This window comes from Mytilus trossulus, chromosome 1 (genome assembly GCF_036588685.1).
Source record: "Mytilus trossulus isolate FHL-02 chromosome 1, PNRI_Mtr1.1.1.hap1, whole genome shotgun sequence".
NCBI lineage: Eukaryota > Metazoa > Mollusca > Bivalvia > Mytilida > Mytilidae > Mytilus > Mytilus trossulus.
This window is the reverse complement of record NC_086373.1, coordinates 82,439,763-82,455,018: the sequence shown is the minus strand read 5'-3', so window position 1 is coordinate 82,455,018 and position 15,256 is coordinate 82,439,763. Positions and strand designations below refer to the sequence as shown.

General features: G+C 33.1%; 1 protein-coding gene across 10 annotated transcripts in view; it reads left to right on the top strand.

The window, feature by feature from the left end:
- LOC134687174 (cAMP-dependent protein kinase catalytic subunit alpha) overlaps nt 1–15,256 on the top strand; it is an 84,222-nt gene that overhangs the window by 47,807 nt on the left and 21,159 nt on the right. For 2 of the 10 annotated variants that reach the window (XM_063547240.1, XM_063547230.1), the window contains exon 1: nt 6,516–7,123. The exons of 5 other annotated variants lie outside the window; for them this stretch is intronic. In XM_063547240.1, the coding sequence (XP_063403310.1) occupies nt 6,886–7,123 (238 nt within the window). In that variant the 5' untranslated portion in view covers nt 6,516–6,885. Of the gene's footprint in view, nt 1–6,515; nt 7,124–13,976; nt 14,140–14,747; nt 14,929–15,256 lie in introns of those variants that run through there. 3 more of the 10 variants (XM_063547297.1, XM_063547288.1, XM_063547280.1) reach the window with 2 other exon arrangements.

Genomic DNA, 15,256 nt, shown 5'->3' with positions numbered 1-15,256 from the left:
TTGGCAATTGATATTCTACCCTTTTTGCGCTAACAACAGCAATCGTAGGCGAGGCACAGGATTCCGCGAAACCCTTTTCCAATTAATATTTCAGTTTTTGTTTTTGCTTTGAGTTACTAGTAAGTCAAATTTTAAAAAAAAACTTAGCATCGGCAGCTAGTCAGGAAGAAAAAACTTGCACAAAAATAACCCAATATACTTACAGCTAATTTCCTAATGCATGTAAGGTTAGTTAGTTTGCTTGCTTTGTTTGTATATTGATAATTCTAATATGACGTCCTTATTACTCTTTGTAAACAAATTTATGTTTATATTAAAGTTATTTCCTCGTTATCCTATAAAATATATACATTCAAGTAGCTTACATAAACTTTTATAATATATGTTATATCGAACAACATATATTTACCCTGCTCGTATTTTTTAAACTTAACAAATATGAAATGTAATGTACAGACTCCTCGGGGAGGAAACGGGAACAGCTAAACATTTTTATTGTATTTCCGTACGCTTCGACCTATAAAAATACTGTATTTGTCCAATTAGAATCGAAATAATTCCTTCATGTCATGCTCTATGCTCATTTTAACATTGGTAGGCATTATATTTGACCACATTTTACACCTCGCTAACGCTCAGTGTAAAATATCGACAAATATAACGCCTATCCATGTTAAAATGAGCATAGAGCATGACATGAAGGAATTATTTCTTAAATTGTAATTGGGAGACCTTCCAATCAAATTTAGATATAACATACTAGTATACAGGTTTAATAATGTTTGTCTATATTGTTTGCAGATGTTAATCTTAATTGCAATGCTTAAGCTAACATTTACACACACAAAACAAGCAAGCCAGCAAAGGTTTTACTTTATACTAGCATTAGGACACTAGCTGTAACTACACAGGCATACAGTTTGGTGCCAATTTCAATCTTAAAAATAATCTTGTTTAAAATGATGTCTAGGTTATAACACATCTTCATAGATCTGTAGGATAATGTATTAAATTTGACCTATTTCGTGATATTGATTGTCTTACATTGTAATATAGTAATCATAAATGAGCCCTCATAAATTATATGTGCTCGAATCAAGTAGCCCAGTAAGCGATTCATTTAAAGGACGATGCATGTTTGAGTTTTAAAACTAAAAAGAATAAGTAACAATTATCAATTTAGTATTCACCTTGATCACAAAATATACCATTCTTACTACGTAAATACCTTTGTATCTCGAATTCAGGTTATATAATATGTGAGTGTACAGATATAATGTTATCGGGAACCATATAAACATCGGTTTATGGGGATGTCGGTTTTAACTTATCGTTTTAAAACTGTCTATTTTTAGTAGTGATATTATAATATTACAATAAGCTCTGAGTCTGGTAGAAGTTTTCGTGTTCACAATTACGTAAACAAGATAGATCTGATTCTTGGCACCTGAGATGAAGGTCGATTTATTAACCGTGTGGAAAAAATTAGATTTCTCGTTAAGTTGACTATCTTTAGTTCTTTCATGATATTAAAACAAATGTTTCCTCAGTGGAGTTAATTTGTGAAGTTTCCAAAATACACGATAAAAGCTAAAAATACTATAGCGACTTTAAGATGCTGGTTTAAATACCAGATACGAGAAATTGTTTTTAACAGATGGGTGAATACACAAGGTCCTAGTGGTAAGGGGAGATAACTGTTAGAAACCAAAAAGAGTATGTGGGTTGATTTGGGTTTTGGGAAAAAGCCTGAGATGAGCTGCAATAGTGCTTAAATGCATCAGTTTTATGAGACTGATTTGAAAATTATTAATATTTTTTCTTTGAAAATATCAACCACAGTGTCACATTTAGTAGGGATATGACCATACGTTCACGTGAGTTCCCTTTGATCCCATGGACTATACTAGGGAAAAGTAATTTGAAGAACTACTGGTAAAATTTTATTTTTTATCAGAAAGTTAATAATATTCCATTTACCAAAAATAAGTTAAGTACCAGGGTCTATTTGCTCTAAGTGCTTGGAGAAGTACGATTTTTGTCGTGTTATCATGAACAAGTTTTGGATTACGTTTAGGACCCATTATGGGGAAATTCGCATAATAAACAATAACAATATACGTAATACAAAAGATAAAACAGCAAAAATATGAAATATAGAATAAGTGAATAATATCACCATATAAACCATTATGTTCAGTATTCATTAACGTAATATAATCTAGTTGACTCGTTTCATGGCAAACGGCTACAAAAGGACTCGTAATACATATTAAAACAGAATCTGTCATGGATAAGTTGACAGAATGTTTACTTTTAATATATCCTTGGTAAATATACAATAAAACCCATTTTAACCTGGAAAACGTCATAAGTTTGAAAATATTGAGACTGTATCTGTGCTGAATATCTGGGACCATAGAAAAGTGTACGTATTCAGTCCCATCCAAAGTCAGAGACATACTAAAATGATTGAGGTGATTTGAATACAATTGTTTAGTGCGCTTGAAAATTTAGTATGCTTCTTGGTTTTCGTTGATATGTGTGTGCGTTTTTAAGTTGACTGAGAATGTAATAGTTTTTAACTCGGGGCATATTGAAAAAAATATGATACAGCAACTATGATAAACATTTGTACAGTTACCGGTAGAAATACACAGAGGGAAAGTATTTCACACGAACAGAATAGCTTTAATGCGTATGTTTTATGTGTGTATGTAAACATTGTGCGATAACTTGAATGTTAAATTTTGCAGATTGCCTGTAATATAAACAGAATAATATATTCAGTATTTTCACAAGAGTAGTCTCTCTTTGATTGTAAACGTGTCTGGAGGTTCGCCAGCTAGTGTACCTGTCGACCCGTTATACACCATAGAAAATAACAAAATAACTTTCGCAGAGATTGCACTGACTAACAAGCTGAAGATAAATGCGTCTATTAATAGCATCCGATTAAAAAAATCAGATCTTTATCAGAAGAATTCTCAAAGATTATTGATTTTGTGTACATTATACATAAGAAGTTTGTATTAGACGTGATGATTAAATTTCACTGACTAGCAGGTCGCTATGATCCACTGCATATATATTGATAGTTCCAAAGAGGATTTCAATCATTCCCTAGAATTGAAATACTTGATGGACATCGTTTAAGGAGGTATAATTACGAATCCTGTTTGCAATAATTTGGTTGTTTTTTTTATACCACAGAACTCAATTAAATTTTACTAACGGTTACTTTCATAAGAAATGTCAATAGAGATAAAGTCATGGTAGTTTACGCAAATGACTTTGCAACCGAAAACTGCAAATTATAAGTATAATCAGTTTGTTGATGGTCGCCATTATCTATAAGCAGCCGAACCCATACGATTTTCAGCAAGGGACACGCGTTGTGACATATACTTTTTACGAGTATTCAACATCCACTACTTATATACGGTCACTAGAATATCAAAAGTTATATATGAAAAACAAGAAACAAAAATTCACAATTACAATCCTTTCATACAGTTCTTTTACTGATTGGTATCAGCATTATTGCACAGTATAAGATGACAAAGCAAGCTATTCGCACTTTATTTGTTGATAAGGAAATCCTGCCATTTTACACTCAGATATCAGTGGTAGTACTTACAAATATCTATACTGCTAAACAGCGCCGACCTTGTGTGCACTATTTATGGTAAATCTTTGTACAAAGTTCAAGTATGAATAAGAATTTAACATTGTAGTATGAATAAATTGACTTGATGAAGAAGAAAAAAATCGTCTGAAATCTAACCCAACAAAAGTTCTTCCTTCAACGGGAGCCAATCATCTGCAAGCACTGTTTTATACTACCTTCATTATGTCGCGCCGTATCAAAAAACGATTTTTTGATTGTTGCTTAAAACTTTACATACTTCTTAGTTATATTATAAATATCTATGAAGATCTTTATACTTTTTGGTGATGATTCAAAATTTTGTTTTAGATTTTATTTCGTAATTTTTTGTTGTAAAAAAACAAAAAAAAACAGGGTAGGGTGACATGTCGCGCAGTAATTTAAAAACGAGTTATTATTATTGCACAAAACTGTACGAACTTCTTAGTTATATTAATCTAAAGATCTGTATATTTTTTGTTGATGATTAACAATTTCATTTTAAAGTTATTGAGTTGTTTGTATACAAAAAGGGAGGGGTTCGCATGTTGCACCGTATCTCACAAATTATTTATGAATATTGCATAAAACTTCACACACAAGACGAAAGAGGTATCATACGCTCGTGGCGCAGCTGTTTGTCATTATCAGCTTTCTTAAAGTTTTTTTTTATTCCTTTTTATCCTTGGTTGGACACCCCTTTTAGAATTGGCTTGATCCACCCAACTACACTTGATTTATGGATGCTTACAAGTGTATAATGACTGCTTGGCAGATCCACCAATACAGTGTTTGGATGTATGTTGCGTGGAATCACTACCTTGAATATTTATATTGTATACGTCTCAATACGCGACAACTCTTCGACAGGTATTCTCTATTGAATAACCACCACTAAAAATTGAGACAAACAATGTTAGGTCTGCAACTTTGCAGTAACATACTGCTACAGAACCCATTTTGGCATTAATAGCTACACAGGACTAGAACCATCAGAAATCAATTATATTCATGTTTTTACTTCTGAAATTAAACCCAACAATGTAAAGCCCCGGTCGTTGCCTAAGTATAAAGTAAAAACACAAAAATACTGAACTCCGAGGAAAATTTAAAAAGGAAAGTCCCAAATCAAATGACAAAATCAAAAGTTCAAACACATCAAACGAATGGATAACAACTGTCATATTCCTGACTTGGTACAGGCATTTTCTTGTGTAGAAAATGGTGGATTGAACCTGGTTTTAAAGCTAGATAAATCTCTCACTTGTATGCCAGTCGCATATGATTCTATTATATTGACAACGATGTGTAAACAAAACAAACAAAAACATTAATAGGTAAAAATGTCAAAACTAGGGGTAAATGGTCTAATTCGGTAGGTCAATGTAAATGCAAATATACAATGCGTTCACATGGATGTATTTGTTCCGATTATAAGTGTTTTCAAAAATTGAGCTTGTCTGATGTTCAAAATCGGCACGTTAATCCTCTTTATCTAGAGCTGCAGATGTATCTATAAGGTCATCCAAATTCAAGTCCAGGGTTTTACAAAACGGACCCGCGGAAACTACGGTTACGAGTGGGACTATGTTTTAAGCATATTTGTACCTTCTCTGTATCGCACAAACAGATTTTCGCATTGGAACGATTTCATCAAATCACAAATTATTTTCAAATATTTTCGATATATTTGGTAAACTAAAATATTCATTCACTATTACTAAGTATATAATGAGCCCAGAACTCGGCATGGGGTCTACAGGCGATATACATTTTCAAGGAGTGGACCTTTGGTACCTATATATTTCAACATTTTGATTTGTTCTCTTCTACTGGAAGGAAAATTCACCTTTATCGTTTGATTCTTCCTACGAATAAATTGGTGCAATACCTTTGTGTCTTGTTTTTTTTTTTACAATTTCCTCCAGTTAGTCATGTATAAGGTCAAAGACCACGGGTTGATAAAATATGAAAAACAGAGAAAACCAACGACTTCATTAATGATGAAAACAACACAGAAACATACAAAAAATAAGGCAACCAGCAACCAACGATAACAACTGAATTACATATTTTAATGTTTTGTCCTTTTTATTATGCCGTAGTGGAGGGGACCAGTAGTGATATTCTGGTATATATATGTAAGCGGGAGATTCGTCTGTGTGATATACAGCTAGCCATATGAAGACACTTTTCATGCTAATGTTGAAGATGATATCTTGAACTTTACGTGAAGTTTTTTTGTGTGTCGCTGACTTACTGTTTCAAAACAAAGCCTCGGACAGGCAGCTTTCAACTACTAGTATTCAATACAGGAGTTGCTTAGCCTCATGACAGGTTAAAGCCTTTTTTTTTTAAGACGACCGACTCACAATATATGAATACAAAACAAAACAGGCTTAAAAATTGTTATATGTATTTTGTTTGTTATATAATACAAACACAGATTAAGTTTTATTGAAAATGAAGGACACGCGTAGATATTAAATATATTTTGAATAAATCCTTTGTGCTTTGCAGAAGACAAGTATAGTACATACCTATACAGGTGCCTCGTATGTGCTTTGTTATCAATTTGTCATTTACCTGAGAGAAAAAACTTAAATATTAAATTTCGACATATGTTGTTCATAGGTAACGATAAAATGATGATATATTCGTCTATACACAAATATTACAAGTGATTTTCTCGTCTAAAATTAGAAATAATGACTAAATCAGAAATACGGTGAATAAAACAACTGTCCCAAAACCCACCATGCGTATTTTTTCAAAATCCCGGCGACACTCATGCGTAAACTTCTGAAAATTAGGCCACTTTGAATGGTAAACAAAATATCTTAAACTTAAATTACACATCGTGGTTCGCATCTTATTACAAAAAGACCATCCTAAGGCAGGCAGGACAAACGTCTTGGAATGGAAGGGTGAATAATTTGACTTGTTAGCTGTCAATCACAGTGGAAATATACATTTATTTCTGTAGTACGCAGTAATTTATCATTATATATAGTGCGGTTAAAACATTATGTGTGAATTCTACCATGTGTACACTAAATTTGGAAACAAATAATGGGAAAATAGGCTAAAAATATTTAAATGTACTTTGTATGAATGGATTGAAATGCACTCGCATGGATCAGATTTCGTGTGTACACAACAATGAGTCTTTAAGGATATTTTAAGGAGTTTTAGTGTGTGACAAATTCTACGGTAATTTGATATTTTGAATAAAAATGGATTTCTTCTTTGACTTGTTTGACTCTGAAAAGAAAAGAAAAGCACAGCTTCAACAACAACAACAAAACCAGGAACAAATTCGGAATAGAACTGGGAGTGGAGGAGAACTACCCCCTCTCAGGAGAGACAGGGGTTACAGAACTTTTAGTTTAAGAAAGTATGATCAGCGTGAAACCAATAGAATTCGTGATGAACGTTTGAAAAGAGAACTTCATCGCCTCTACTTGTGGGACAGTAAGTTCAAACTCTATACTACATAAATACATCTTAAAATTAGGTGAGTTCACGCGCTTCTTTTCTCTCTTTACTACACACATTATAATCTGTTTGTACTTTCAAACTGCACACATCTGGTTGTTAGATATCATCAAGATACACGTGAAAAAGATAAACACGGAACGGTATGGAAACAGCTCTTTTCGGTATGCAGTAAAACAGTTGAAAAACTTTGTCAACATTGAAAATCTGCATATTCAATTTAAAATCTATTCTACAAACGTATTATAATGATATACAATCATGTAGATCAGTGTTCATATATGAACGAGGGGGTTCGGGGTTGAAGGAAATTTCTTAAAATATATTAATAAAATTTATCTTCAAAAAGTTCAATACATTTTCTTCTTTTATTGATAATATTAATTTTAATCAATTAAACATACTCTGATGTAAAGCTACCTGCATGGTCGAAATATAGTCCCTAACTCATTATTATGCTTAGCATCTTCAGATAATGCTGTCATTTGTAATACTGCGGCACCCTACGGCGCTGTACATAATGTATATCCATTCATTTGTCATCCTTCTGTGGTCCCATCATTGCGACTCATTAGGAAAGATTTCATTGTTAAATTTTTAATTTTAGCTCACCTTGTCACAGGTGAAATAAATAGGATTTGCCGTTAAGGTTTGGCAAAACATAAACAGTGAAAAACAAAATACCCATGCATTTTCAAAGAATGTCTTTCCTAAAATACGTTTTTTTCCCTCAACATATTGGAAATAATTTGCCTATGTACGATAGGAAACATTTTTTGTATTTTTAGGACAAGAACAAATTGAAATAACATTGTATAAAAGTTAGGTTCTGCAGAATAGGTCCATAGAAATGAATAATGAAACATTTAGACTATTACTATTCAAGAAGGATATAATGGAAAGTACAAAAGTATTGCCACAGCCAACATGCATGACTGTCAAATAGTTGTTTCAAAGGCCCAGTAACACATACAGGTTGAGCTTTAAAGCCCCAATAATACACACACGCGGCGCTTCAAATGCTCATTGACTCGCACTTGGCGCTTCAATTGGCAATTAACGAAAACACGAGGCGCTCCAAATGTCCAGTAATGCACACACGTGGCACTCAAACATTTCAGTAGCACTTCAAGTGTCCAGTAGCACAAACATGGCGATTCAAAGGTTCAGTAACATTCGTACGTTGCGCTCCAAAGGTCCAGTAACTCGTACATGTGGCGCTATAAAGTTCCAGTAACACACACACGTTAAGCTCTAAAGACTTAGTACAGTAGTAACATATGCATACGCACAAACTCCAAAGATCTCTAAATTTGCAGTACCACATCCGTTGCTTCAGCAGAGGTCCAGTAAAATATACACGTGGCGCTTTTAATGTCCAGTTACACACACACACATGTGGCTCTCTACTGTGAAGGTTCAGGAACACATGTATACACGATGCGAGCTAAAGGTCCAATAACATTTTTGAGAGGACATTTGACGGATCATGGCTCCATATTCGTTATTAAGTGAACTTCCCAGTTCTGTTGAGTAATAGGTCAGCTAAATTTATGGAATCAGTGATTAGTAGTCTGTCTGAAATTTGACCGTGATGATATATTTAGTGTTCTTTGATCAAGTTATGTTTTTTGTACTTAGGTTAGTTTCTCAGTTGCTATAACTGAAATGTTAAGTATACGGTCGATCTTACTTGATAAACACCTGGCATTAGCCTAATTTTCATGGTTCGTTTAAAAAAAAGTAAAAGATTTTGTGTTCAGGTTCACGTACCAGTATATAAGAAACAGGCTCTTTGCTCGTTGTTGAAGGTCGTACGCTCACCTATAATTGTTTATTTCTGTGTCATTTTGGTCTCTTGTGGAGTGTTGTCTCATTGGCAATCATACCACATCTTCTGTTTTATATCCACTCATATTTGGTCTATAGAAGCCTTGATTAGGCAATATGACTCGTTTGGCTTTGATCTAAGGCCTAAAATAAAATATTGTTTGTTTCCCCAATCCCGACCGACTTTATTATTTACCTACCTACCTATCCACACCTGGCTTGTCAGGGTAGGGATTGGGGAAACAAACAATATATTAATTTAGGCCTAATTTTTGGGGTTTATCGATCAGCGTAACGTCAGTTTCTAAGAAAGTGCTTGTTAAAAGTCAACTATTTATTCGATATTTCATAGAATCATTTCAAACTGTAATTATTCGTCATAAATCCACGACGTGAATACTATTTGAAAGTTTAAAATGGATTAATAGTGAAAAAAAATGTTAAAAATTCAGAAGCTATTCTGTTATACAAATCTGTAGATGGAATTACACCTTCTTCATATTAAGAAGAAAATTTCAATATGTAAAAATTCGAAAATTATCAGTTGTGTTGCATTAGCAATTAAAATTTACACCTGCCAAAGCTGTATGAAGAAAATATTAATGGACCCCAGGAAGATATGTTCTCCTTTTTTTTTTTTATTTCGCTCGACATTGGCCATATCATATTAATGGTAGGGTATACGTCAACGAGACAGCAACCCAACGATATGGAAAAAAAAACCAAGGTGAATTAGTGCTTGTAAATAGGAAAACCATTGCGAGGTGAACTTTCGGTCTGACATGATGGTCGTTACCTTTAACCTCATATTCGGGGCTCTTTATATATTAACTCATTTTAGTGTTCGTAATTAAGTGATCTCTTCAGTTACAGTATGCAGGAGTCAAAGGTCCACTATTTTTGTCCATGCAATCATTGTTAGATTTACATGTCTGAGCTAGGCATGACTTTAACCTCGTTTTCATACTCCATTGGTCAACATTAAAATTTGAATAAGGTAGACGTTGATCGCAATGACTCGACATGCATTTCATATTAATACATATATATTTAAAGAGGCGTGAAATATCGTTGTTTCCACTCCTTGTTACTTCAAGTTGCGTCAATGACAAACATATTTTGTTCTTTAAAAACAACAGGTTTTGGGTTTTATGAGATATTTTTATACTCGCATCCCGGCCATTTATTACTGTCTATCAGACTAAGTACAGATGCAACAGGTATTCGGTTACACATATCACAATCGGACTCGGACTTATCTTGAACTGAATTTTAATGTGCGTATTGTAATGCGTTTACTTTTCTACATTGGCTAGAGGTATAAGGGGAGGGTGGAGATCTCATAAACATGTTCAACCCCCGTCGCAATTTTGCGCCTGTCCCAAGTCAGGATCCTCTGCCCTTTGTTAGTCTTGTATGATTTTTAATTTTTGTTTCTTGTGTATATTTCGGAGTTTATAGTATGACGTCCATTATCACTGTACTAGGATACATATTTTTAAGGGGCCAGCTGAAGGGTGCGGGAGTTTCTCGCTACATTGAAGACCCATTGGTGGCCTTCGGCTGTTGTCTGATCTATGGTCGGGTTGTTGTGGCTTTGACACATTCCCAATTTCCTTTCTCAATTTTACCATCACTATAACAAAATCCATTGTCATGAATTACATGCAATGGCAATCGGAAACGCAAACACAAATTTGCTGTACGCGATACCAAATAAAATATCAAATAACATTCAGGAATCTGTCATAATGATAGCCCGCAATTAAAATATGTTTTTCTGTGGGAAGTTAAATAGGCGAATAAGAAAAGTGTTATAAGAACAAATAAAATATATATCATTTAAACCAAAAACCATTGGTATATTAAAGGAGATAGCAAAATATGATTATTATATTTCCTATATCGATAGATTCTACTACTCTTAGCATACCTCCTCGTCTTGGTATAGTTTTTCAACGAATGCCTAGAAGTTTTTGACATACCTTTGAATTGACAGACGATAAAGCTTCTCTCAATTTTAAAATGTGTTGGCATGATCTGTCGTTACAAGTAGAGTTACGGAACTTTAGCTATCAGATTTGGTCATTTTGCACATATCGCATATATATGTTGTCTGCTCTTTGGTCTGTTGGTTGTCTTTTTCATTCTCAGTGTTATATAAGTAGACCTGCTCAAAATTAAGGCAGATATTGGGATTGATTAGAATAAACTCTCTGCTGGTTTTTTTTATGATTTATTTTCTAGTCAGTTTTCGTTGCAAAGTTCACTGAAAAACTTGTCACTGTCAATGACTGTCATATTTTAGTTTATTTTAACATGTAGTATAAGATCATATTGGATATGCTGCTATAGATCCACCATTAATTTTTAAACTTTATAATATCCCCAATTCTTGACCGTTGGATATGTAAAGAATGCTTATATATGCAAACCATGCATTAATGCATAGCTCTTCAAAGATAATTTTGCTAACAATTATATTTTCCAGCAAAATTATCCGAAATATAGTGGCGTTACAACACTATCAAAATATTTTTCTCTATAACTATTCTAAAGATGTATAAGCCAATGGTAATGTGAAGATAGAACAATGTAGTTTTATCAGGCTGTAGAAATCTTGGATTATAGTTGTATAGGGAGACAGACCATATTAAACATTTGGATATAAAAAAAAAATGTAGATATCTCCATTTTTATCATAAGTAGACATTCACACGACGACATCCCACGGTGTATATCTTCTTGGCACAAGAAACTAATTAAGTATAAGTATCACGGGTACGGTAATTCATTTGCTAATGCAGCCACCAAGAGTAAAATAAATCACCAAAGTACAAACAGAATTCATTTCACTTTGAAATCAATATCAAGCAATTTAATGTAATAATATTATGTATCGTTTATCCTTCACTAGGGGCCTCACTAATGTAAATTGATTTGAAATTAATGAAAGAATTCTTTATATAGAATTTATACCTATTTTTAAATTTACATTTAAATTTTACCTTTCAAAGTTACTGAAGCATTTCTTGTCTTTTCTTATTTCATAGGACTTATCACTTATTTATAGCTTTATAATTTAAATTTGTAAACACTCATGACACTATAGTGCCTTTGATTTTTTTTAAACTTTATAATACTTGTAAAGTAACATATAATTTTAATGTCATTATTTCTAACTTGTAAACTTGAGTGCATTTTTTTTTCTTCAAAATTATTATGTAAGAACTTGAAAAGAGAGTGACATATAAGAGCTGAAGCTTTGCTCTAATGGAAAAAGATAGTGAGATTTTTATACCAACATTGCAAAAAAAAAAATATGGTCCCACTGAAACGTCTGGTATCCTCATTTAAAATTTGATTTGAATGCTTTGTGTCGAGTCAAACTATTGGATATTTCTATTGACAAACTCCACATCACCATGGTGTTGTCCTTGATCCATTCGGTTAAATTTTATTTATCTTAGCAACAACAATGCCATATTGTGTAGAGGAAAATAAGGCTTCATTTTTATCTTAGAATATACTTTCTGTCCAATTTATACCAGGTAGTGCAGCCATCTTCTGAAGCCTTTGTATGCATATCATATACATGGGTTCTCTCATTTATCCGAGGTTACGTTAGTGGCCGAGCATAGAGGTGAAAACCGGTTCAACTTGCTTATATAAAGGATTAATACATATCAGTACTGTTTTTGCTCTCTTGTGTCATAAAACTTGCCAAATGTTACACTTTCTCTTTATTATAGAGCTAATTTCCTAATGCATGCAGAGCAAGACTTTGGTTAGCTTGTTTGCTTTGTTTGTATATCGTACGATGGAAATGTGAAATAGTAATGTGAATAACTTCCAATCAAATTTAAACTTAATATATACAGGTTCAACTATGCCTATTTATATTTTTTTAAGATGTCAATCTTAATAACAAAGCTTGGGTAAACGTTTATACAAACAAAGCAAGCAGGCACACCACTGAAATGTTTACCGTCTACAAGCATTAAGAAATTAGCTCTAATGCATTTTTCGATTAGCTATATCATGAAAAATGTGCGAATTGTTCATGATATCACTGCTGACTGTATATGGAAGTATAAAAACTCATTGAAACCTTTAATTGACGATTCTGCATTTTTGTTTGTTTTTGGAGTATATAGATATGGTTAGGCTGCATTGCACATGGTTCAAGTGCCCGAATTTTGGTGAAGTAGGATAAGGTACTTGTAATCACTAGAACTGATTAGAAGACAACAAGTGTTCCATTCCAGAAATTGAATTACATTGCTTTGTTTATTAAAAGGTTAATCTAGAAGGGAAAAAATGATCAAAATTTCACGAAAATTGTTTTTTTTTCCCCTGGTCTATACAGTTTGATTCGTCCGACTTTCCAGTGGTGGATCAAGTCATTCTTAAAAGGGGTTTAGTCCCAACTCAGGATAAAGGGTGTTCCAATCATATGTCCCATTCAAATGCATTCCATTAAAGGTGATGTTCCAAAAATGCATAATTGTCTACAGGTTACAGTAAAAAAAAAGTGTCTATTTTCAAGCCGTCCGGCATGGTGCTTTTACAGTTGAGCAAGAATTTGTATAGTAAGACTATAAAAATCCTTGAGTTGAGTGAGCCCTCATAGGAGTGTCCAGTTAATCACATGTTTTGGTAAATATAAAAAAAAAAACATAGTCCTAGATTATCAAATAATCATAAAATATTTGGTCTGGTAATAAAAAAATCACTATAACTGCCATGTAATCATACAATCAAAAACCCCACGAGAGGCTCTCACGATGTATGAGGCGGCTTGAAAGTCTTAGTGGTTGCAACAGGTTGGAAATGGAAATAATTAAAATCGGAAGCATAGTTTGTTTGGTAAGATGCTATATAAGTCCAAATAAAAATTGGATTGAACTTGATCCGGCTATTTTACAGTTTGGAAAACAGGTTCCCTTTAGGGACCCTCTGTACGTTAGGTCTCACGTGACACTAATCTCGTACAACCTCGGCGAAGAAGTTTAGCTGACTGACAATATTCGTCTGCAAGAAAACTCTGAATCTCTGCAATCATCATTGGTCTATTCTGTATTGGTCTCTTGTCTACTTTAAAATGTCACCCAAGAAGTCTACGGAAGATGAAGGACATGATGATCATTCCACTAAATTCTGTAATAAGCCTAAAGAGTAATTTAGTTATCTAAAAACAAACTTGAGACGTTTACCTTTCACCCTTTTCTGCTAGGATTTTTACCAGACACATTGGCTTCTTAATAATGGTGTAAAAGCAAAACTATGATGTTGTTTTGGACAACAGATTACTAGCAAATTGTAAACCAAAGCAATAGGAAATTCGATAAAAAAAGGTGTTCAAAAATATGAGACAAAATGTCTAATAAAATAAAATTCTATTTTTGTCTTGCTTGCAAACAAATCATAAGGAAGAAACAATAAATGATCTTTACAATCAATGAATAATTTCATTTTATCACTGAAACTGTCCAATTTTAAAGCTCATAACGCTGAACGAGCGTACAAATCCTTGATCCCTATTGATGGGTTTACATGATGTGTATTCAACTCGTACATTATTTATGTTTATATTGGAAATTCCGCCGCGTAAAAATATAGTTCATAACCTACTGTGAGGTTTAAGTGACTTTATAACGTTCATCCTGTATATGTGGTTGCAAAAATTGACGTTAATATTGTTTCTATTTGATAATTTTATTCTTTTATAAAACAAATTGAAATTAATCACAGCAATTGATTACTGATGCGAATTACTGCGCTTAGTGTATAATGTGTGTGAATATATTGTAATGGCCGAATGAACTGGATTTCAGTTTCACATAGAAAACGATCTTTTATATTGAGCTACATCAAATTAATCAGTTAGATATAAATAAGGGAAATGGGGAATGCAGCTACTGCAAAGAAAGGGGATCCAACAGAGAATGGTATGTAATTATTTTGTGACAAATATTGAAGGCAATGAACTCAGCTATATGTATCTACTGACTACTGACAGTAAAATGTATATTATTGCAGCAAATAATTTCACATAGACCTGTTATTAGTGTTAGACGGAATAATATTAGTCTTGATAATGAACTTATGTTTTTATGTAATTTATTGACAGATCAGTGTATTTATCAAGCTGTTATTTTTGATTGATATTGAACACTTAAATTTTACATTTATTATGATAAACATTTGATGTCTTGTGAGCACTGGATACCTACAGATACATATCATATGTAGTTCAGTAATAAAGAGGCAAGGATT